This window comes from Panulirus ornatus, chromosome 12 (assembly GCF_036320965.1).
Source record: "Panulirus ornatus isolate Po-2019 chromosome 12, ASM3632096v1, whole genome shotgun sequence".
In the NCBI taxonomy this organism is placed as follows: domain Eukaryota; kingdom Metazoa; phylum Arthropoda; class Malacostraca; order Decapoda; family Palinuridae; genus Panulirus; species Panulirus ornatus.
The window spans coordinates 29,441,051-29,463,739 of record NC_092235.1 but is presented as its reverse complement, the minus strand read 5'-3'; the positions used below and the strand labels follow the sequence as shown (position 1 = coordinate 29,463,739).

The 22,689-nt window shown below is 41.7% G+C and overlaps 1 protein-coding gene across 5 annotated transcripts in view; it reads left to right on the top strand.

The window, feature by feature from the left end:
- The window catches only part of Pez (protein tyrosine phosphatase non-receptor pez), a 254,252-nt gene that overhangs the window by 97,222 nt on the left and 134,341 nt on the right, over positions 1-22,689 (top strand). For all 5 annotated transcript variants that reach the window (XM_071667746.1, XM_071667743.1, XM_071667744.1 and 2 more), the window contains 2 exons: positions 17,672-17,827; positions 18,027-18,115. In XM_071667746.1, the coding sequence (XP_071523847.1) occupies positions 17,672-17,827; positions 18,027-18,115 (245 nt within the window). The remainder of the gene's footprint in view (positions 1-17,671; positions 17,828-18,026; positions 18,116-22,689) is intronic.

Below are 22,689 nucleotides of genomic sequence, written 5' to 3'. Positions count from 1 at the left end.
CATCATTCCAGTTCACTCTGTTCCTTGCACTACTTTCATGTGTGGTGGGGTGGCGATGGGAATGGATGAAGGCAGCAGGTATGAATGTATGAATATGTATGTGTATATATGAAGTAAGATTATTAGTGAAAGAGAAGAGAGAGGCATTTGGACGGTTTTTGCAGGGAAAAAATGCAAATGAGTGGGAGATGTATAAAAGAAAGAGACAGGAGGTCAAGAGAAAGGTGCAAGAGGTGAAAAAGAGGGCAAATGAGAGTTAGGGTGAGAGAGTATCATTAGATTTTAGGGAGAATGAAAAGATGGTTTGGAAGGAGGTAAATACAGTGCGTAAGACAAGGGAGCAAATGGGAACTTCAGTGAAGGGGGCTAATGGGGAGGTGATAACAAGTAGTGGTGATGTGAGAAGGAGATGGAGTGAGTATTTTGAAGGTTTGTTGAATGTGTTTGATGATAGAGTGGCAGGTATAGGGTGTTTTGGTCGAGGTGGTGTGCAAAGTGAGAGGGTTAGGGAAAATGATTTGGTAAACAGAGAAGAGGTAGTAAAAGCTTTGCGGAAGATGAAAGCCGGCAAGGCAGCAGGTTTGGATGGTATTGCAGTGGAATTTATTAAAAAAGGGGGGTGACTGTATTGTTGACTGGTTCGTAAGGTTATTTAATGTATGTATGATTCATTTTTTTTTCTTTTTTTTTTAATTTTCCAAAAGAAGGAACAGGGAAGAGGGCCAGGTGAGGATATTCCCTCAAAGGCCCAGTCCTCTGTTCTTAACGCTACCTCGCTAACGCAGGAGATGGCGAATAGTTTGAAAAAAAAAAATGTATGATTCATGGTGAGGTGCCTGAGGATTGGTGGAATGCGTGCATAGTGCCATTGTACAAAGGCAAAGGGGATAAGAGTGAGTGCTCAAATACAGAGGTTATAAGTTTGTTGAGTATTCCTGGTAAATTATATGGGAGGGTATTGATGAGAGGTGAAGGCGCAGTACAGAGCATCGGATTGGGGAAGAGCAGGTGGTTTCAGAAGTGGTAGAGGATGCTGTGGAAGTGATGCTTTGAAGAATGTATGTGAGAAATACTTAGAAACCAAATGGATTGGGAAGGCAGCATTTTATGATCTGGAGAAGGCATATGATAGAGTGGATAGAGATGCTTCTGTGGAAGGTATTAAGAATATATGGTGTGGGGGCAAGTTGTTAGAAGCAGTGAAAAAATTTTTTTCGAGGATTGTAATCACTACCTCTTCCTCTCTGTTTACCAAATCAATTTTCCCTAACCCTCCTCACTTTGCACACCAATCGACCAAAAACCCTATATCCTGCCACTCTATCATCATACACAATTCAACAACCTTCAAAATACTCACTCCATCTCCTCTCACAACACCACTACTTGTTATCACCTCCCCATTCATTGCGCCCATGTTAAAACTCCCTCTCCCCCTTGATGTGAGTGAAGAACTGATGATTCCCCATTTGCTTACTACTGCCCTTGTCTTAATGCACTGTATTTTTACCCTCCCGCCCCTTTTTTCGCTCATCAGGTATACAAGAAACATTTTCTTTAACAAAATTTATCTCTTTTCCTAAAATTTTATAAAAAATAAAAAAATTTAAAAAAAATGATACTCTTTTTTTTCTCACTCTCCCCTCTCAGCACTTCCTTTCCCCTTCTTTCTTTCTTTCTCTAACACCCCAACAACTCGCATATTTTATTTTGTGCACTTTTTTATTTTCACAAACCTCTTGACCTTTCTCTTATATTATATATATATATATATATATATAATATATATATATATATTTTTTATATTATATATAATATATATATATAGATTTCATTTATATTTAATATTTAATATTATTAATATTGCTTTGTCGCTGTCCTCCCGCGTTTGCGAGGTAGCGCAAGAAAAAGACGAAGAAATGGCAACAACCCACCCCTATTTATATTTTTACACAATGTATAACACCACACACACGTCCACACACGCAATATAACATAACCTATACATCTCAATGTACACATCTCTATACATAACCAAGACACCTACATATTACCCATGCACACAATCATCCATCCCACACTGTCTCTTCTGCCCCCCAATTCACTCTTCCATCGCCACCTCCGCCACACATGGAATACCATCCCCCTCCCCCCTCATGTGTCGAGGTAGCACGAGGAACAAAAGACACAAAGGCCCCATTCGTTTCCACTCACTCTTGCTGCCACGCAATAATGCCGAAACTCCAGCTCCCTTTCCACAATCCAGCCCCACAACAACTTTCATGGTTTTACCCCAGACGCTTCACATGCCCTTTATTCAATCCACTGAAGCAATCAACCCCGGGAACCCCATCGGTCCAATTTTTTTCTATTCCTTGCCCTCCTTTCAACCCCCCTGCATGGGCCCGGTCCGATCACAAAAATCTTTTTCCACTCCATCTTTCCACCTCCAATTTGGTCTCCCTCTTCTCCTCGTTCCCTCCACCTCCGACACATATATCCTCTTGGTCAATCTTTCCTCACTCATTCTCTCCATGTGCCCAAACCACTTCAAAAGACCCTCTTCTGCTCTCTCAACCACGCTCTTTTTATTTCCACACATCTCTCTTACCCTTACGTTACTCACTCGATCAAACCACCTCACACACACATTGTCCTCAAACATCTCATTTCCAGCACATCCATCCTCCTGCGCACAAACTCTATCCATAGCCCACGCCTCGCAACATACAACATTGTTGGAACCACTATTCCTTCAAACATACCCATTTTTGCTTTCCGAGATAATGTTCTCGACTTCCACACATTTTTCAAGGCTCCCAGAATTTTCGCCCCCTCCCCCCCCTATGATCCACTTCCGCTTCCATGGTTCCATCCGCTGCCAGATCCACTCCCAGATATCTAAAACACTTCACTTCCTCCAGTTTTTCTCCATTCAAACTCACCTCCCAATTGACTTGACCCTCAACCCTACTGTACCTAATAACCTTGCTCTTATTCACATTTACTCTTAACTTTCTTCTTCCACACACTTTACCAAACTCAGTCACCAGCTTCTGCAGTTTCTCACATGAATCAGCCACCAGCGCTGTATCATCAGCGAACAACAACTGACTCACTTCCCAACTCTCTCATCCCCAACAGACTTCATACTTGCCCCTCTTTCCAAAACTCTTGCATTCACCTCCCTAACAACCCCATCCATAAACAAATTAAACAACCATGGAGACATCACACACCCCTGCCGCAAACCTACATTCACTGAGAACCAGTCACTTTCCTCTCTTCCTACACGTACACATGCCTTACATCCTCGATAAAAACTTTTCACTGCTTCTAACAACTTTCCTCCCACACCATATATTCTTAATACCTTCCACAGAGCATCTCTATCAACTCTTATCATATGCCTTCTCCAGATCCATAAATGCTACATACAAATCCATTTGCTTTTCTAAGTATTTCTCACATACATTCTTCAAAGCAAACACCTGATCCACACATCCTCTACCACTTCTGAAACCACACTGCTCTTCCCCAATCTGATGCTCTGTACATGCCTTCACCCTCTCAATCAATACCCTCCCATATAATTTACCAGGAATACTCAACAAACTTATACCTCTGTAATTTGAGCACTCACTCTTATCCCCTTTGCCTTTGTAAGAGAGATGTGTGGTAATAAAAAGAGCGTGGTTGAGAGAGCAGAAGAGGGTGTATTGAAATGGTTTGGTCACATGGAGAGAATGAGTGAGGAAAGATTTTCCAAAGAGGATATATGTGTCAGAGGTGGAGGGAACGAGGAGAAGTGGGAGACCAAATTATAGGTGGAAGGATGGAGTGAAAAAGATTTTGAGTGATTGGGGCCTGAACATGCAGGAAGGTGAAAGGCATGTGAGGAATAGAGTGAATTGGAATGATTTGGTATAATGGGGTTGACATGCTGTCATTGGATTGAACTAGGGCATGTGAAGCGTCTGGGGTAAACCATGGAAAGTTGTGTGGGGCCTGGATGTTGAAAGGGAGCTGTAGTTTCGGTGCATTATACATGACAGCTAGGGACTGAGTGTGAACGAATGTGGCCTTTGTTGTCTTTTGTCTTTTCGTAGTGCTACCTCGTGTGCGGGGGGAGGGGGGTGTCATTTCATGTGTGGTGGGGTGGCAACGGGAATGAATGAAGGCAGCAAGTATGAATTATGTACATGTTTATATATGTTATAGTGATGGGTGATTTGAATTCAAAGGTGAGTAATTTGGCAGTTGAGGGAATAATTGGTATACATGGAGTGTTCAGTGTTGTAAATGGAAATGGTGAAGAGCTTATAGATTTATGTGCTGAAAAAGGACTGGTGATTGGGAATACCTGGTTTAAAAAGCGAGATATACATAAGTATACGTATGTAAGTAGGAGAGATGGCCAGAGAGCGTTATTGGATTACGTGTTCATTGATAGACACACGAAAGAGAGACTTTCGGATGTTAATGTGCTGAGAGGTGCAACTGGAGGGATGTCTGATCATTATCTTGTGGAGGCGAAGGTGAAGATTTGTGGGGGTTTTCAGAAAAGAAGAGAGAATGTTGGGGTGAAGAGAGTGGTGAGAGTAAGTGAGCTTGGGAAGGAGACTTGTGGGAGGATGTACCACGAGAGACTGAGTACAGAATGGAAAAAGGTGAGAACAATGGAAGTAAGGGGAGTGGGGGAGGAATGGGATGTATTTAGGGAAGCAGTGATGGCTTGCGCAAAAGATGCTTGTGGCATGAGAAGCATGGGAGGTGGGTTGATTAGAAAAGGTAGTGAGTGGTGGGATGAAGAGGGAAGATTATTAGTGAAAGAGAAGAGAGAGAGGCATTTGGACGATTTTTGCAGGGAAAAAATGCAAATGAGTGGGAGAGGTATAAAAGAAAGAGGCAGGAGGTCAAGAGATAGGTGCAAGAGGTGAAAAAGAGGGCAAATGAGAGTTGGGGTGAGAGAGTATCATTAAATTGTAGGGAGAATAAAAAGATGTTTTGGAAGGAGGTAAATAAAGTGCGTAAGACAAGGGAGCAAATGGGAACTTCAGTGAAGGGGGCTAATGGGGAGGTGATAACAAGTAGTGGTGATGTGAGAAGGAGATGGAGTGAGTATTTTGAAGGTTTGTTGAATGTGTTTGATGATAGAGTGGCAGATATAGGGTGTTTTGGTCGAGGTGGTGTGCAAAGTGAGAGGGTTAGGGAAAATGATTTGGTAAATAGAGAAGAGGTATTAAAAGCTTTACGGAAGATGAAAGCCTTCAAGGCAGCAGGTTTGGATGGTATTGCAGTGGAATTTATTAAAAAAAGGGGGTGACTGTATTGTTGACTGGTTGGTAAGGTTATTTAACGTATGTATGATTCATGGTGAGGTGCCTGAGGATTGGCGGAATGCTTGCATAGTGCCATTGTACAAAGGCAAAGGGGATAAGAGTGAGTGCTCAGATTACAGAGGTATAAGTTTGTTGAGTATTCCTGGTAAATTATATGGGAGGGTATTGATTGAGAGGGTGAAGGCATGTACAAAGCATCAGATTGGGGAAGAGCAGTGTGGTTTCAGAAGTGGTAGAGGATGTGTGGATCAGGTGTTTGCTTTGAAGAATGTATGTGAGAAATACTTAGCAAAACAAATGGATTTGTATGTAGCATTTATGGATCTGGAGAAGGCATATGATAGAGTTGATAGAGATGCTCTGTAGAAGGTTTTAAGAATATATGGTGTGGGAGGCAAGTTGTTAGAAGCAGTGAAAAGTTTTTATCGAGGATGTAAGGCATGTGTACGTGTAGGAAGAGAGGAAAGAGATTGGTTCTCAGTGAGTGTAGGTTTGTGGCATGGGTGTGTGATGTCTCCATGGTTGTTTAATGTGTTTATGGATGGGGTTGTTAGGGAGGTGAATGCAAGAGTTTTGGAAAGAGGGGCAAGTATGAAGTCTGTTGGGGATGAGAGAGCTTGGGAAGTAAGTCAGTTGTTGTTCGCTGATGATACAGCGCTGGTGGCTGATTCACATGAGAAACTGCAGAAGCTGGTGACTGAGTTTGGTAAAGTGTGTGCAAGAAGAAAGTTAAGAGTAAGTGTGAATAAGAGCAAGGTTATTAGGTACAGTAGGGTTGAGGGTCAAGTCAATTGGGAGGTAAGTTTGAATAGAGAAAAACTGGAGGAAGTAAAGTGTTTTAGATATCTGGGAGTGGATCTGGCAGCGGATGGAACCATGGAAGCGGAAGTGAATCATAGGGTGGGGGAGGGGGCGAAAATTCTGGGAGCCTTGAAGAATGTGTGGAAGTCGCGAACATTATCTCAGAAAGCAAAAATGGGTATGTTTGAAGGAATAGTGGTTCCAACAATGTTGTATGGTTGCGAGGCGTGGGCTATGGATAGAGTTGTGCGCAGGAGGGTGGATGTGCTGGAAATGAGATGTTTGAGGACGATATGTAGTGTGAGGTGGTTTGATCGAGTAAGTAATGTAAGGGTAAGAGAGATGTGTGGAAATAAAAAGAGTGTGGTTGAGAGAGCAGAAGAGGGTGTTTTGAAATGGTTTGGTCACATGGAGAGAACGAGTGAGGAAAGATTGACCAAGAGGATATATGTGTCAGAGGTGGAGGGAACGAGGAGAAGTGGGAGACCAAATTGGAGGTGGAAAGATGGAGTGAAAAAGATTTTGAGTGATTGGGGCCTGAACTTGCAGGAGGATGAAAGGCGTGCAAGGAATAGAGTGAATTGCAACGATGTGCTATACCAGGGTTGACATGCTCCAATGGATTGAACCAGGGCATGTGAAGCGTCTGGGGTAAACCATGGAAAGTTGTGTGGGGCCTGGATGTGGAAAGGGAGCTGTGGTTTCGGTGCATTATTACATAACAGCTAGAGACTGAGTGTGAACGAATGGGGCCTTTGGTGTCTTTTCCTAGCGCTACCTCGCATACATGAGGGGGGAGGGGGTTGTTATTCCATGTGTGGCGAGGTGGTGATGGGAACAAATAAAGGCAGACAGTATGAATTATGTACATGTGTATATATGTATATGTCTGTGTGTGTATATATATGTGTACATTGAGATGTATAGGTATGTATATTTGCGTGTGTGGATGTGTATATATATACATGTGTATGTGGGTGGGTTGGGCCATTCTTTCGTCTGTTTCCTTGCGCTACCTCGCTAACGCGGGAGACAGCGACAAAGCAAAATAAATAAATAAAAAATAAATCTGTGTATATATGTTTATGTATACGTTGAAATGTATAGGTATGTATATGTGCGTGTGTGGACGTGTATATATATACATGTCTATGTGGGTGGGTTAGGCCATTCTTTCGTCTGTTTCCTTGCACTACCTCGCTAATGCGGGAGACAGCGACAAAGTATAATAATAATGAAAAAAAGTATATATATTATATGCTGTTTTGTCCTAAGTTTGCTGTTGTTTTATTCTAGTGTATTATATTTCAGTATTATTTTCTGATGTATTATTCTCTTACAGTGCTATTAGATTCCAGACAAGGCATGTGGTGGAAGGTAAGAGGATTTGCAGGGTCAGTGCTCGTCTGCTTGGATGGATGCATGTAGGAGTGTGGATCAGCTGGTTGATGTTGGTGAGGGCAGGTTCACTGGCCAGAAATATATTGACATATTAGAGGAGGATCTTTGACTATCCGTTGAGGTGATGCTTTTTCCTGCTGGAATACTGGAATACCTTTCTATCCCATACAGGATAACAGCCTCATATGTGTTGAGCAGTTAGGGAGTGGTTTGCCTGATATCCCCATATAACCATTTTGCCACAATCACCCAGATCCATAGATCTCAACCCTGTCGAGCATGTTTGGGGAACCATGATGAAATGCTGGATATGGGATATCATATCCCATGACGCTGTTGTCACTACATCACTACTGGCGTGGGTGCATCTAAGAAACTGAGAAATATGATCTAACATCTGTGCTGTTGGCATCCATGCCTCGCAGGTTTAATGCCGTCATAGTGGCACGGGATACTTACACAAAATACTAACCAAATGAAAAAAAGTCAACCAATTCTTGCATTCATTTCCTATATTTGGGTATGCATGCAAAATTGCATCATAGTAGCACACACTTTTGTGAAGTGAAGCATTTGGGGTAAACCATGGAAAGTTTTGTGGGGCCTGGATGTGGAAAGGGAGCTGTGGTTTCAGTGCATTACACATTACAGCTAGAGACTGAGTGTGAACGAAAGTGGCCTCTTTTGTCTATTCTTAGTGCTACTTCACACGTGGTGGTGGTGGGGGGGGATGCTATTTCATGTGTGGCAGGGTGGTGATGGGAATGGATGAAGGCAGCAAGTATGAATATGTGCATGTATATATATATATATATATATATATATATTTTTTTTTTTTTGCTTTGTTGCTGTCTCCCGCGTTTGCGAGGTAGTGCAACGAAACAGACGAAAGAAATGGCCCAACCCACCCCCATACACATGTATATACATATGTCCACACACGCAAATATACATACCTACACAGCTTTCCATGGTTTACCCCAGACGCTTCACATGCCCTGATTCAATCCACTGACAGCACTTCAACCCCGGTATACCACATCGATCCAATTCACTCTATTCCTTGCCCTCCTTTCACCCTCCTGCATGTTCAGGCCCCGATCACACAAAATCTTTTTCACTCCATCTTTCCACCTCCAATTTGGTCTCCCACTTCTCCTCGTTCCCTACACCTCCGACACTTATATCCTCTTGGTCAATCTTTCCTCACTCATTCTCTCCATGTGCCCAAACCATTTCAAAACACCCTCTTCTGCTCTCTCAACCACGCTCTTTTTATTCCCACACATCTCTCTTACCCTTACGTTACTTACTCGATCAAACCACCTCACACCACACATTGTCCTCAAACATCTCATTTCCAGCACATCCACCCTCCTGCGCACAACTCTATCCATAGCCCACGCCTCGCAACCATACAACATTGTTGGAACCACTATTCCTTCAAACATACCCATTTTTGCTTTCCGAGATAATGTTCTCGACTTCCACACATTCTTCAAGGCTCCCAGGATTTTCGCCCCCTCCCCCACCCTATGATCCACTTCCGCTTCCATGGTTCCATCTGCTGCCAGATCCACTCCCAGATATCTAAAACACTTTACTTCCTCCAGTTTTTCTCCATTCAAGCTTACCTCCCAATTGACTTGACCCTCAACCCTACTGTACCTAAAAACCTTGCTCTTATTCACATTTACTCTTAACTTTCTTCTTTCACACACTTTACCATACTCAGTCACCAGCTTCTGCAGTTTCTCACATGAATCAGCCACCAGCGCTGTATCATCAGCAAACAGCAACTGACTCACTTCCCAAGCTCTCTCTTCCACAACAGACTTCATACTTGCCCCTCTTTCCAAAACTCTTGCATTTACCTCCCTAACAACCCCATCCATAAACAAATTAAACAACCATAGAGATATCACACACCCCTGCCGCAAACCTACATTCACTGAGAACCAATCACTTTCCTCTCTTCCTACACGTACACATGCCTTACATCCTCGATAAAAACTTTTCACTGCTTCTAACAACTTGCCTCCCACACCATATATTCTTAATACCTTCCACAGAGCATCTCTATCAACTCTCATAAGCCTTCTCCAGATCCATAAATGCTACATACAAATCCATTTGCTTTTCTAAGTATTTCTCACATACATTCTTCAAAGCAAACACCTGATCCACACATCCTCTACCACTTCTGAAACCACACTGCTCTTCCCCAATCTGCTGCTCTGTACATGCCTTCACCCTCTCAATCAATACCCTCCCATATAATTTACCAGGAATACTCAACAAACTTATACCTCTGTAATTTGAGCACTCACTCTTATCCTCTTTGCCTTTGTACAATGGCACTATGCACACATTCCGCCAATCCTCAGGCACCTCACCATGAGTCATACATACGTTAAATAACCTTACCAACCAGTCAATAATACAGTCACCCCCTTTTTTGATAAATTTCACTGCAATACCATCCAAACCTGCTGCCTTGCCGGCTTTCATCTTTCGCAAAGCTTTTACTACCTCTTCTCTGTTTACCAAATCATTTTCCCTAACCCTCTCACTTTGCACACCACCTCGACCAAAACACCCTATATCTGCCACTCTATCATCAAACACATTCAACAAACCTTCAAAATACTCACTCCATCTCTTTCTCACATCCCCACTACTTGATATCACCTCCTTATTTGCGCCCTTCACTGAAGTTCCCATTTGCTCCCTTGTCTTACGCACTTTATTTACCTCCTTCCAGAACATCTTTTTATTCTCCCTAAAATTTAATGATACTCTCTCACCCCAACTCTCATTTGCCCTCTTTTTCACCTCTTGCACCTTTTTCTTGACCTCCTGTCTCGTTCTTTTATACATCTCCCACTCAATTTCATTTTTTCCCTGCAAAAATCGTCCAAATGCCTCTCTCTTCTCTTTCACTAATAATCTTACTTCTTCATCCCACCACTCACTACCCTTTCTAATCAACCCACCTCCCACTCTTCTCATGCCACAAGCATCTTTTGCGCAATCCATCACTGATTCCCTAAATACATCCTATTCCTCCCCCACTCCCCTTACTTCCATTGTTCTCACCTTTTTCCATTCTGTACACAGTCTCTCCTGGTACTTCCCCACACAAGTCTCCTTCCCAAGCTCACTTACTCTCACCACCCTCTTCACCCCAACATTCACTCTTCTTTTCTGAAAACCCATACAAATATATATATATACATACATAGGCGACTAAAAGGGGAGGGAGCGGGGGGCTGGAAATCCTCCCCTCTCGTTTTTTTTTAATTTTCCAAAAGAAAGAACAGAGAACAAGGCTAGGTGAGGATATTCCCTCAGAGGCCCAGTCCTCTGTTCTTAGTGCTACCTTGCTAACGCGGGAAATGGCAAATAGTATGAAAGAAAGAAAAAAAAGAATATATATATATATATATATATATATATATATATATATATATATATATATATATATATATTTTTTTTTTTTTCTTTTTTTTGCTTTGTTGCTGTCTCCCGCGTTTGCGAGGTAGCACAAGGAAACAGACGAAAGAAATGGCCCAACCCACCCCCATACACATGTATATACATACGTCCACACACGCAAATATACATACCTACACAGCTTTCCATGGTTTACCCCAGAAGCTTCACATGCCCCGATTCAATCCACTGACAGCACGTCAACCCCGGTATACCACATCGCTCCAATTCACTCTATTCCTTGCCCTCCTTTCACCCTCCTGCATGTTCAGGCCCCGATCACACAAAATCTTTTTCACTCCATCTTTCCACCTCCAATTTGGTCTCCCTCTTCTCCTCGTTCCCTCCACCTCTGACACATATATCCTCTTGGTCAATCTTTCCTCACTCATTCTCTCCATGTGCCCAAACCATTTCAAAACACCCTCTTCTGCTCTCTCAACAATGCTCTTTTTATTTCCACACATCTCTCTTACCCTTACGTTACTTACTCGATCAAACCACCTCACACCACACATTGTCCTCAAACATCTCATTTCCAGCACATCCATCCTCCTGCGCACAACTCTATCCATAGCCCACGCCTCGCAACCATACAACATTGTTGGAACCACTATTCCTTCAAACATACCCATTTTTGCTTTCCGAGATAATGTTCTCGACTTCCACACATTCTTCAAGGCTCCCAGAATTTTCGCCCCCTCCCCCACCCTATGATCCACTTCCGCTTCCATGGTTCCATCCGCTGCCAGATCCACTCCCAGATATCTAAAACACTTCACTTCCTCCAGTTTTTCTCCATTCAAACTCACCTCCCAATTGACTTGACCCTCAACCCTACTGTACCTAATAACCTTGCTCTTATTCACATTTACTCTTAACTTTCTTCTTTCACACACTTTACCAGACTCAGTCACCAGCTTCTGCAGTTTCTCACATGAATCAGCCACCAGCGCTGTATCATCAGCGAACAACAACTGACTCACTTCCCAAGCTCTCCCATCCCCAACAGACTTCATACTTGCCCCTCTTTCCAAAACTCTTGCATTCACCTCCCTAACAACCCCATACATAAACAAATTAAACAACCATGGAGACATCACACACCCCTGCCGCAAACCTACATTCACTGAGAACCAATCACTTTCCTCTCTTCCTACACGTATATATATATATATATATATATATATATATATATATATATATATATGGCCCAGTTCTCTGTTCTTAACGCTACCTCGCTAACGCGGGAAATGGCGAATAGTTTGAAAGAAAGATATATATATATATATATATATATATCTTTATTCTTCTTTTAAACTATTCACCATTTCCCGCGTTAGCGAGGTAGCGTTAAGAACAGAGGACTGGTCCTTCTTTGGAATATCCTCACCTGGCCCCCTCTGTTCCTTCTTTTGAAGAATTAAAAGAAAAAACGAGAGGGGAGGATTTCCAGCCCCCCACTGCCTCCCCTTTTAGTCGCCTTCTACGACACGCAGTGAATACGTGGGAAGTATTCTTAATCCCCTATCCCCAGGGATAATATATATATATATATATATATATATATATATATATATATATATATATATATATATATATATATATATATATATGAATTACGTACATGTGTATATACATATATGTCCGTGTGTGTATATATATGTGTACATTGAGATGTATAGGTATGTATATTTGCATGTGTGGACATGTATGTATATACATGTGTATGTGGGCGGGTTGGGCCATTCTTTCGTCTGTTTCCTTGCGCTACCTCGCTAACGAGGGAGACAGCAACAAAGCAAAATAGACCAAAAAAATATGTATATATATATATATATATATATATATATATATATATATATTATCCCTGGGGATAGGGGATTAAGAATACTTCCCACGTATTCCCTGCGTGTCGTAGAAGGCGACTAAAAGGGGAGGGAGCGGGGAGCTGGAAATCCTCCCCTCTCGTTTTTTTTTTTTTTATTTTCCAAAAGAAGGAACAGAGGGGGCCAGGTGAGGATATTCCAAAAAAGGCCCAGTCCTCTGTTCTTAACGCTACCTCGCCAACGCGGGAAATGGCAAATAGTTTAAAAGAAAAGAAAAAAAAATATATATATATATATGTCTCAGTATGTATACGTTGAAATGTGGCCTGAATGTGGAAAGGGAGCTGTGGTTTCAGTGCATTACACATGACAGCTAGAGTCTGAGTGTGGACGAATGTGGCCTTTGTTGTCCTTTCCTAGCGCTACCTTGTGCGCATGCGGGCGGAGGGGGGTGTCATTTTATGTGTGGTGGGGTTGCGGTGGGAATGGATGAAGGCAGCATGTATGAATATGTGCATGTGTATATTATATATCTGTGTATGTATATGTATGTATACATTGAAATGTATAGGTATGTATATGTGTGTGTGTGGACATTTATGTATATACATGTGTATGTAGGTGGGTTGGGCCCTTCTTTCGTTTGTTTCCTTGCACTGTCTTGCGTACGTGGGAGACAGCGACAAAATATGATAAAAAATAAATACGTTGAAATGTATAGGTATGTATATGTGCGTGTGTGGGCATTTATGTATATATATGTGTATGTAGGTGGGTTGGGCCCATTCATCTGTTTCCTTGCACTGCCTCTCTAAAGCGGGAGACGGTGATTGAGTATAATAAAGATATGAATAATTTTTGTGAAGTAGTAAACTTTACATAATTTTATTGTTTAATTGTGGTTGAAATAGATTATATTTATATTTTTTATTTATTATTATACTTAATGGCTGTCTCCTGCTTTAGCGAGGTAGCAAAAGGAAACAAATGAGGAATGGCCCGACCCACCCAAATACACATGTATATACATAAATGCACAGGCACACACATATGCATACATATACAATTCAATGTATACATATATATAAATACACAGACATATACATATATACACATGTACATATTCATACTTGCTGCTTTCATCCATCCCCATGAAATTCTCTCTCTCTCTCTCTCTCTCTCTCTCTCTCTCTCTCTCTCTCTCTCTCTCTCTCTCTCTCTCTCTCTCTCTCTCAAGTGAGGTAGTGCCAGGAAAGAACATAAAAGGCCACATTTGTTCACACTGTCTCTTGCTGTCATGTGTAATGCACCAAAACCACAGCTCCCTTTCCACATCCAGGCCCCCCAGACCTTTCCATGGTTTACCCCAGATGCTTCACATGCCATGGTTCAGTCCATTGACAGCACATTGGCTCCAGTATACCACATCATTCCAGTTCACTCTGTTCCTTGCACTACTTTCATGTGTGGTGGGGTGGCGATGGGAATGGATGAAGGCAGCAGGTATGAATGTATGAATATGTATGTGTATATATGAAGTAAGATTATTAGTGAAAGAGAAGAGAGAGGCATTTGGACGGTTTTTGCAGGGAAAAAATGCAAATGAGTGGGAGATGTATAAAAGAAAGAGACAGGAGGTCAAGAGAAAGGTGCAAGAGGTGAAAAAGAGGGCAAATGAGAGTTAGGGTGAGAGAGTATCATTAGATTTTAGGGAGAATGAAAAGATGGTTTGGAAGGAGGTAAATACAGTGCGTAAGACAAGGGAGCAAATGGGAACTTCAGTGAAGGGGGCTAATGGGGAGGTGATAACAAGTAGTGGTGATGTGAGAAGGAGATGGAGTGAGTATTTTGAAGGTTTGTTGAATGTGTTTGATGATAGAGTGGCAGGTATAGGGTGTTTTGGTCGAGGTGGTGTGCAAAGTGAGAGGGTTAGGGAAAATGATTTGGTAAACAGAGAAGAGGTAGTAAAAGCTTTGCGGAAGATGAAAGCCGGCAAGGCAGCAGGTTTGGATGGTATTGCAGTGGAATTTATTAAAAAAGGGGGTGACTGTATTGTTGACTGGTTCGTAAGGTTATTTAATGTATGTATGATTCATTTTTTTTTCTTTTTTTTTTAATTTTCCAAAAGAAGGAACAGGGAAGAGGGCCAGGTGAGGATATTCCCTCAAAGGCCCAGTCCTCTGTTCTTAACGCTACCTCGCTAACGCAGGAGATGGCGAATAGTTTGAAAAAAAAAAATGTATGATTCATGGTGAGGTGCCTGAGGATTGGTGGAATGCGTGCATAGTGCCATTGTACAAAGGCAAAGGGGATAAGAGTGAGTGCTCAAATTACAGAGGTATAAGTTTGTTGAGTATTCCTGGTAAATTATATGGGAGGGTATTGATTGAGAGGGTGAAGGCATGTACAGAGCATCGGATTGGGGAAGAGCAGTGTGGTTTCAGAAGTGGTAGAGGATGTGTGGATCAGGTGTTTGCTTTGAAGAATGTATGTGAGAAATACTTAGAAAAGCAAATGGATTGGTATGCAGCATTTATGGATCTGGAGAAGGCATATGATAGAGTTGATAGAGATGCTCTGTGGAAGGTATTAAGAATATATGGTGTGGGAGGCAAGTTGTTAGAAGCAGTGAAAAGTTTTTATCGAGGATGTAATCACTACCTCTTCTCTGTTTACCAAATCATTTTCCCTAACCCTCTCACTTTGCACACCACCTCGACCAAAACACCCTATATCTGCCACTCTATCATCAAACACATTCAACAAACCTTCAAAATACTCACTCCATCTCCTTCTCACATCACCACTACTTGTTATCACCTCCCCATTTGCGCCCTTTACTGAAGTTCCCATTTGCTCCCTTGTCTTATGCACTTTATTTACCTCCTTCCAGAACATCTTTTTATTCTCCCTAAAATTTAATGATACTTTCTCACCCCAACTCTCATTTGCCCTTTTTTTCACCTCTTGCACCTTTCTCTTATATATATATATATATATATATATATATATATATATATATATATATATATATATATATATATATATATATATATATTTATATTTATATTTATTTATTTATATTGCTTTGTCGCTGTCTCCCGCGTTTGCGAGGTAGCGCAAGGAAAAAGACGAAAGAAATGGCCCAACCCACCCCCATACACAATGTATACACACACACACGTCCACACACGCAAATATACATACCTATACATCTCAATGTACACATATATATACATACACAGACACATACATATATACCCATGCACACAATTCACACTGTCTGCCCCCATTCACTCCCATCGCCACCTCGCCACACATGGAATACCATCCCCCTCCCCCCTCATGTGTGCGAGGTAGCACTAGGAAAAGACAACAAAGGCCCCATTCGTTCTCACTCAGTCTCTAGCTGCCACGCAATAATGCCCGAAACCACAGCTCCCTTTCCACATCCAGGCCCCACACAACTTTCCATGGTTTACCCCAGACGCTTCACATGCCCTGATTCAATCCACTGACAGCACATCAACCCCGGTATACCACATCGATCCAGTTCACTCTATTCCTTGCCCTCCTTTCACCCTCCTGCATGTTCAGGCCCCGATCACACAAAATCTTTTTCACTCCATCTTTCCACCTCCAATTTGGTCTCCCACTTCTCCTCGTTCCCTCCACCTCCGACACATATATCCTCTTGGTCAATCTTTCCTCACTCATTATCTCCATGTATATTTTATTATACCTTGTCACTGTCTCCCGCATTAGCGAGGTAGAGCAAGGAAACAGATGAAAGAATGGCCCAACCCACCCACTAACACGTATACACATAAACGCCCACACACGCACATATACATAGCTATACATTTCAGTGTATTTTTTTAACTATCTACCGTTATATTTAGGATGTCCTTGAACAAAGCTGTTATTTTCTGTATTGTGACCACTGGCATTTCTGTCTTTATATTTCTCACTCATTACTTGCCTGAGATACTCCTCTTAGTATAGTCCAATCAACTTGATCACCTCTCAAGGCCACAGAAATTGTGGAAGCTGAGACACTAAAACAAGTGGATTGACACATACTTCACAGATGCCGTGTAACAAAAACCATCATTGTTGGTTTGCCTTGCACCCCAGTTTTTGCCCCTGCACAGTGCAATTCTTATGTGTTGTGGGGACCACCAAGGTGATCACCTACAATTTTATGCATCATGTAAACAGGCCTTAAAAAAGTGTGAAGTCAATTTAGATGTTGAAATTTATGTCTTTGTGTGGAGTACTGCTCTCTTCTCTGGGATGGTTCTTAGCTGTACATCCTTACAGGACAGAGTTGAATCAGAAGTGTACTGACTTGTAAACTCTCCCATTCTAACTTCAAAACTTGACCCGCTTGCCCTATGCCATTAATTCGGCTTACTTTCCCTCTTTTGTAGATATTTCTTTGGATTTTGCTCCTAAAATTTGTCTGCTTGTGTGCCCCCACCACTAACTAGACCACTTAATACTCAGCAAACTGCTGCATCACATGATTACTATGTGGTTGTAGGCAACTCAAGGGTAGGCCATTTGATGACTTTCTTTCCATATGCCTTTCCCAGTAACTGTGACCTGGCACATTTTGAAAGACAGGTTTTTCAATCCTTCTAGGATTTGTAAATACTTTCCCATTTCTCTTCTTTTTCCCTTTCATTAACCTCCCTATATTTCAATTAAGGTCTGGCCTTGATGTAAACTTTTGTACATGACTGGAGCCTCCAGCATGAAAAAGATCATCTTAAGTTGGTTATGTTTGTTTCTGAGCAGCAAGTAGGAAGTGATGGGGAGGTAGCAGCTCTGTTGGAGGCAGTAGTGTGGCAGTATTCTTCCCTGCAGGGCCTGGCACAGGCCTTGGCTGAGACATACTACATACTTGAAGCTCAGCGCCTTGATGGTTATGGACAGGAGACATTTATGGCCAGGGTAAGCTCATGCATAACTCTTTGCTTTGTGATCCATGTTGCTTGTTACTTACCCAAATTGTTGTCCTTTGAAAGTGAATACGCCTCTGTAACTACATGGGTTCAATAATTGAAAACAGAGAGTGATTATTGAATCAGAATTCAAACTAATATAAAGAAAGATGATATTTTATTTTGATAAGGTTTAACTAAACCATCAGGACGAACGTGGTAGTGAAGTATATCTTGGGACATCGCTTATGGGCATAGATGTTAGACCTGCAGCTGGTCACACCCATATCTTTTACAGGTGAGGCATATTGAACAATATCAAGATAACATGTATTTAGATAAAACAGTTTTATTGTGTTAGCAACACAGCTCATTTATAGTTTATCTACAAGATGATATAAGTTTTTGATAGTTTACATACAAGATGATATAAGCTTTTAAATGAATGCTACCCATTTACTAAACAATTTGCAACTTAAAGAATGTTTATTCCTTTTGCCCTGCATTAGCCATCTAGGTAGCCTTTCCTTTTTCTCTCTCGCATTTAGATGCAAGGATTATAACTCCTTGTATGTGCTTCATATGCATGTTTCCCCAAGCACTGTATACTTACCAGAATTGCTGCTTGGCAAAGGCTGGTTCAGATTTTGAATGAAAGCATCTACATCCTAAAATTCCATTTAAGTATTTAAAATGTATCAAAATAAACCTAATCCCCACTTACCTGAGTAGATTCTTGCTGGAAATTTGACTGTGAACCATTACACTTTAGGCATAGTTTGGAAATTTCATTGTGGAGTGCACAAAAAGAAAAAATATATAGATTCTTTCCCGTATGAAATGAGAGATTAGCATTCGAAATTGAAAATACACAAGGTAATACTATTACTTTTGTGTAAATAGATAGATTGATATTATTATTAATATTTTGCTTTGTCGCTGTCTCCTGCGTTAGCGAGGTAGCACAAGGAAACAGATGAAAGAATGGCCTAACCCACCCACATACACATGTATATACATACACATCCACACATGCAATATATACATATATATACATCTCAGTGTATACGTATATATACACACACAGACATATATATATATATATATATATATGTCGTAGAAGGCGACTAGAGGGGACTGGAGTGGGGGGCCAGAAATCCTCCCCTCCTTGTATTTTAACTTTCTAAAAGGGGAAACAGAAGGAGTCATGCGGGGAGTGCTCATCCTCCTCGTAGACTCAGATTGGGGTGTCTAAATGTGTGTGGATGTAACCAAGATGTGAAAAAAGGAGAGGTAGGTAGTTTGTTTGAGGAAAGGAACCTGGATGTTTTGGCTCTGAGTGAAACGAAGCTCAAGGGTAAAGGGGAAGAGTGGTTTGGGAATGTCTTGGGAGTAAAGTCAGGGGTTAGTGAGAGGACAAGAGCAAGGGAAGGAGTAGCAGTACTCCTGAAACAGGAGTGGTGGGAGTATGTGATAGAATGTAAGAAAGTAAATTCTCGATTAATATGGGTAAAACTGAAAGTTGATGGAGAGAGATGGGTGATTATTGGTGCATATGCACCTGGGTATGAGAAGAAAGATCATGAGATACAAGTGTTTTGGGAGCAGCTGAATGAGTGTGTTAGTGGTTTTGATGCACAAGACCGGGGTATAGTGATGGGTGATTTGAATGCAAAGGTGAGTAATGTGGCAGTTGAGGGAATAATTGGTATACATGGGGTGTTCAGTGTTGTAAATGGAAATGGTGAAGAGCTTGTAGATTTATGTGCTGAAAAAGGCCTGGTGATTGGGAATACCTGGTTTAAAAAGCGTGATATACATAAGTATACGTATGTAAGTAGGAGAGATGGCCAGAGAGCGTTGTTGGATTACGTGTTAATTGACAGGCACGCGAAAGAGAGACTTTTGGATGTTAATGTGCTGAGAGGTGCAACTGGAGGGATGTCTGATCATTATCTTGTGGAGGCTAAGGTGAAGATCTGTAGGGGTTTTCAGAAAAGGAGTGAATGTTCTTGTGAAGAGGGTGGTGAGAGTAAGTGAGCTTGGGAAGGAGACTAGTGTGAGGAAGTACCAGGAGAGACTCAGTACAGAATGGAAAAAGATGAGAACAATGGAAATAAGGGGAGTGGGGGAGGAATGGGATGTATATAGGGAATCAGTGATGGCTTGTGCAAAAGATGCTTGTGGCATGAGAAGAGTGGGAGGTGGGTTGATTAGAAAGGGTAGTGAGTGGTGGGATGAAGAAGTAAGATTATTAGTGAAAGAGAAGAGAGAGGCATTTGGACGATTTTTGCGGGAAAAAATGCAATTGAGTGGGAGATGTATAAAAGAAAGAGACAGGAGGTCAAGAGAAAGGTGCAAGAGGTGAAAAAGAGGGCAAATGAGAGTTGGGGTGAGAGAGTATCATTAAATTTTAGGGAGAATAAAAAGATGTTCTGGAAGGAGGTAAATAAAGTGCGTAAGACAAGGGAGCAAATGGGAACTTCAGTGAAGGGCGCTAATGGGGAGGTGATAACAAGTAGTGGTGATGTGAGAAGGAGATGGAGTGAGTATTTTGAAGATTTGTTAAATGTGTTTAATGATAGAGTGGCAGATATAGGGTGTTTTGGTCAAGGTGGTGTGCAAAGTCAGAGGGTTAGGGAAAATGATTTGGTAAACAGAGAAGAGATAGTAAAAGCTTTGCGGAAGATGAAAGCCGGCAAGGCAGCAGGTTTGGATGGTATTGCAGTGGAATCTATTAAAAAAGGGGGGTGACTGTATTGTTGACTGGTTGGTAAGGTTATTTAATGTATGTATGACTCATGGTGAGGTGCCTGAGGATTGACGGAATGCGTGCATAGTGCCATTGTACAAAGGCAAAGGTGATAAGAGTGAGTGCTCAAATTACAGAGGTATAAGTTTGTTGAGTATTCCTGGTAAATTATATGGGAGGGTATTGATTGACAGGGTGAAGGCATGTACAGAACATCAGATTGGGGAAGAGCAGTGCGGTTTCAAAAGTGGAAGAGGATGTGTGGATCAGGCGTTTGCTTTGAAGAATGTATGTGAGAAATACTTAGAAAAGCAAATGGATTTGTATGTAGCATTTATGGATCTGGAGAAGGCATATGATAGAGTTAATAGAGATGCTCTGTGGAAGGTATTAAGAATATATGGTGTGGGAGGGAAGTTATTAGAAGCAGTGAAAAGTTTTTATCGAGGATGTAAGGCATGTGTATGTGTAGGAAGAGAGGAAAGTGATTGGTTCTCAGTGAATGTAGGTTTGTGGCAGGGGTGTGTGATGTCTCCATGGTTGTTTAATTTGTTTATGGATGGGGTTGTTAGGGAGGTGAATGCAAGAGTTTTGGAAAGAGGGGCAAGTATGCAGTCTGCTAGGGATGAGAGAGCTTGGGAAGTGAGTCGGTTGTTGTTCGCTGATGATACAGCGCTGGTGGCTGATTCATGTGAGAAACTGCAGAAACTGGTGACTGAGTTTGGTAAAGTGTGTGAAAGAAGAAAGTTAAGAGTAAATGTGAATAAGAGCAAGGTTATTAGGTACAGTAGGGTTGAGGGTCAAGTCAATTGGGAGGTAAGTTTGAATGGAGAAAAACTGGAGGAAGTAAAGTGTTTTAGATATCTGGGAGTGGATCTGGCAGCGGATGGAACCATGGAAGCGGAAGTGAATCATAGGGTGGGGGAGGGGGCGAAAATCCTGGGAGCCTTGAAGAATGTGTGGAAGTAGAGAACATTATCTCGGAAAGCAAAAATGGGTATGTTTGAAGGAATAGTGGTTCCAACAATGTTTTATGGTTGCAAGGCTTGGGCTATGGATAGAGTTGTGCGCAGGAGGATGGATGTGTTGGAAATGAGATGTTTGAGGACAATGTGTGGTGTGAGGTGGTTTGATCGAGTAAGTAATGTAAGGGTAAGAGAGATGTGTGGAAATAAAAAGAGCATTGTTGAGAGAGCAGAAGAGGGTGTTTTGAAATAGTTTGGGTACATGGAGAGAATGAGTGAGGAAAGATTGACCAAGAGGATATATGTGTCGGAGGTGGAGGGAACGAGGAAAAGTGGGAGACCAAATTGGAGGTGGAAAGATGGAGTGAAAAAGATTTTGTGTGATCGGGGCCTGAACATGCAGGAGGGTGAAAGGCGGGCAAGGAATAGAGTGAATTGGATCGATGTGGTATACCGGGGTTGACGTGCTGTCAGTGGATTGAATCAGGGCATGTGAAGCGTCTGGGGTAAACCATGGAAAGTTGTGTGGGGCCTGGATGTGGAAAGGGAGCTGTGGTTTTGGGCATTATTGCATGACAGCTAGAGACTGAGTGTGAACGAATGGGGCCTTTGTTGTCTTTTCCTAGTGCTACCTCGCACACATGAGGGGCGAGGGGGATGGTATTCCATGTGTGGCGAGGTGGCGATGGGAATGAATGGGGGCAGAATTGTGTGCATGGGTATATATGCATGTGTCTGTGTGTGTATATATATATGTGTACATTGAGATGTATAGGTATGTATATTTGCGTGTGTGGACGTGTATGTATATACATGTGTATGGGGGTGGGTTGGGCCATTTCTTTCATCTGTTTCCTTGCGCTACCTCGCAAACGCGGGAGACAGCGACAAAGCAAAATGAAAAAAAATTAAAAAAAAAGTATATATATATATATATATATATATATATATATATATATATATATATATATATATATATATATATATATATTTTTTTTTTTTTTTTATACTTTGTTGCTGTCTCCCGCGTTTGCGAGGTAGCGCAAGGAAACAGACGAAAGAAATGGCCCAACCCCCCCCCCCATACACATGTACATACACACGTCCACACACGCAAATATACATACCTACCTACACAGCTTTCCATGGTTTACC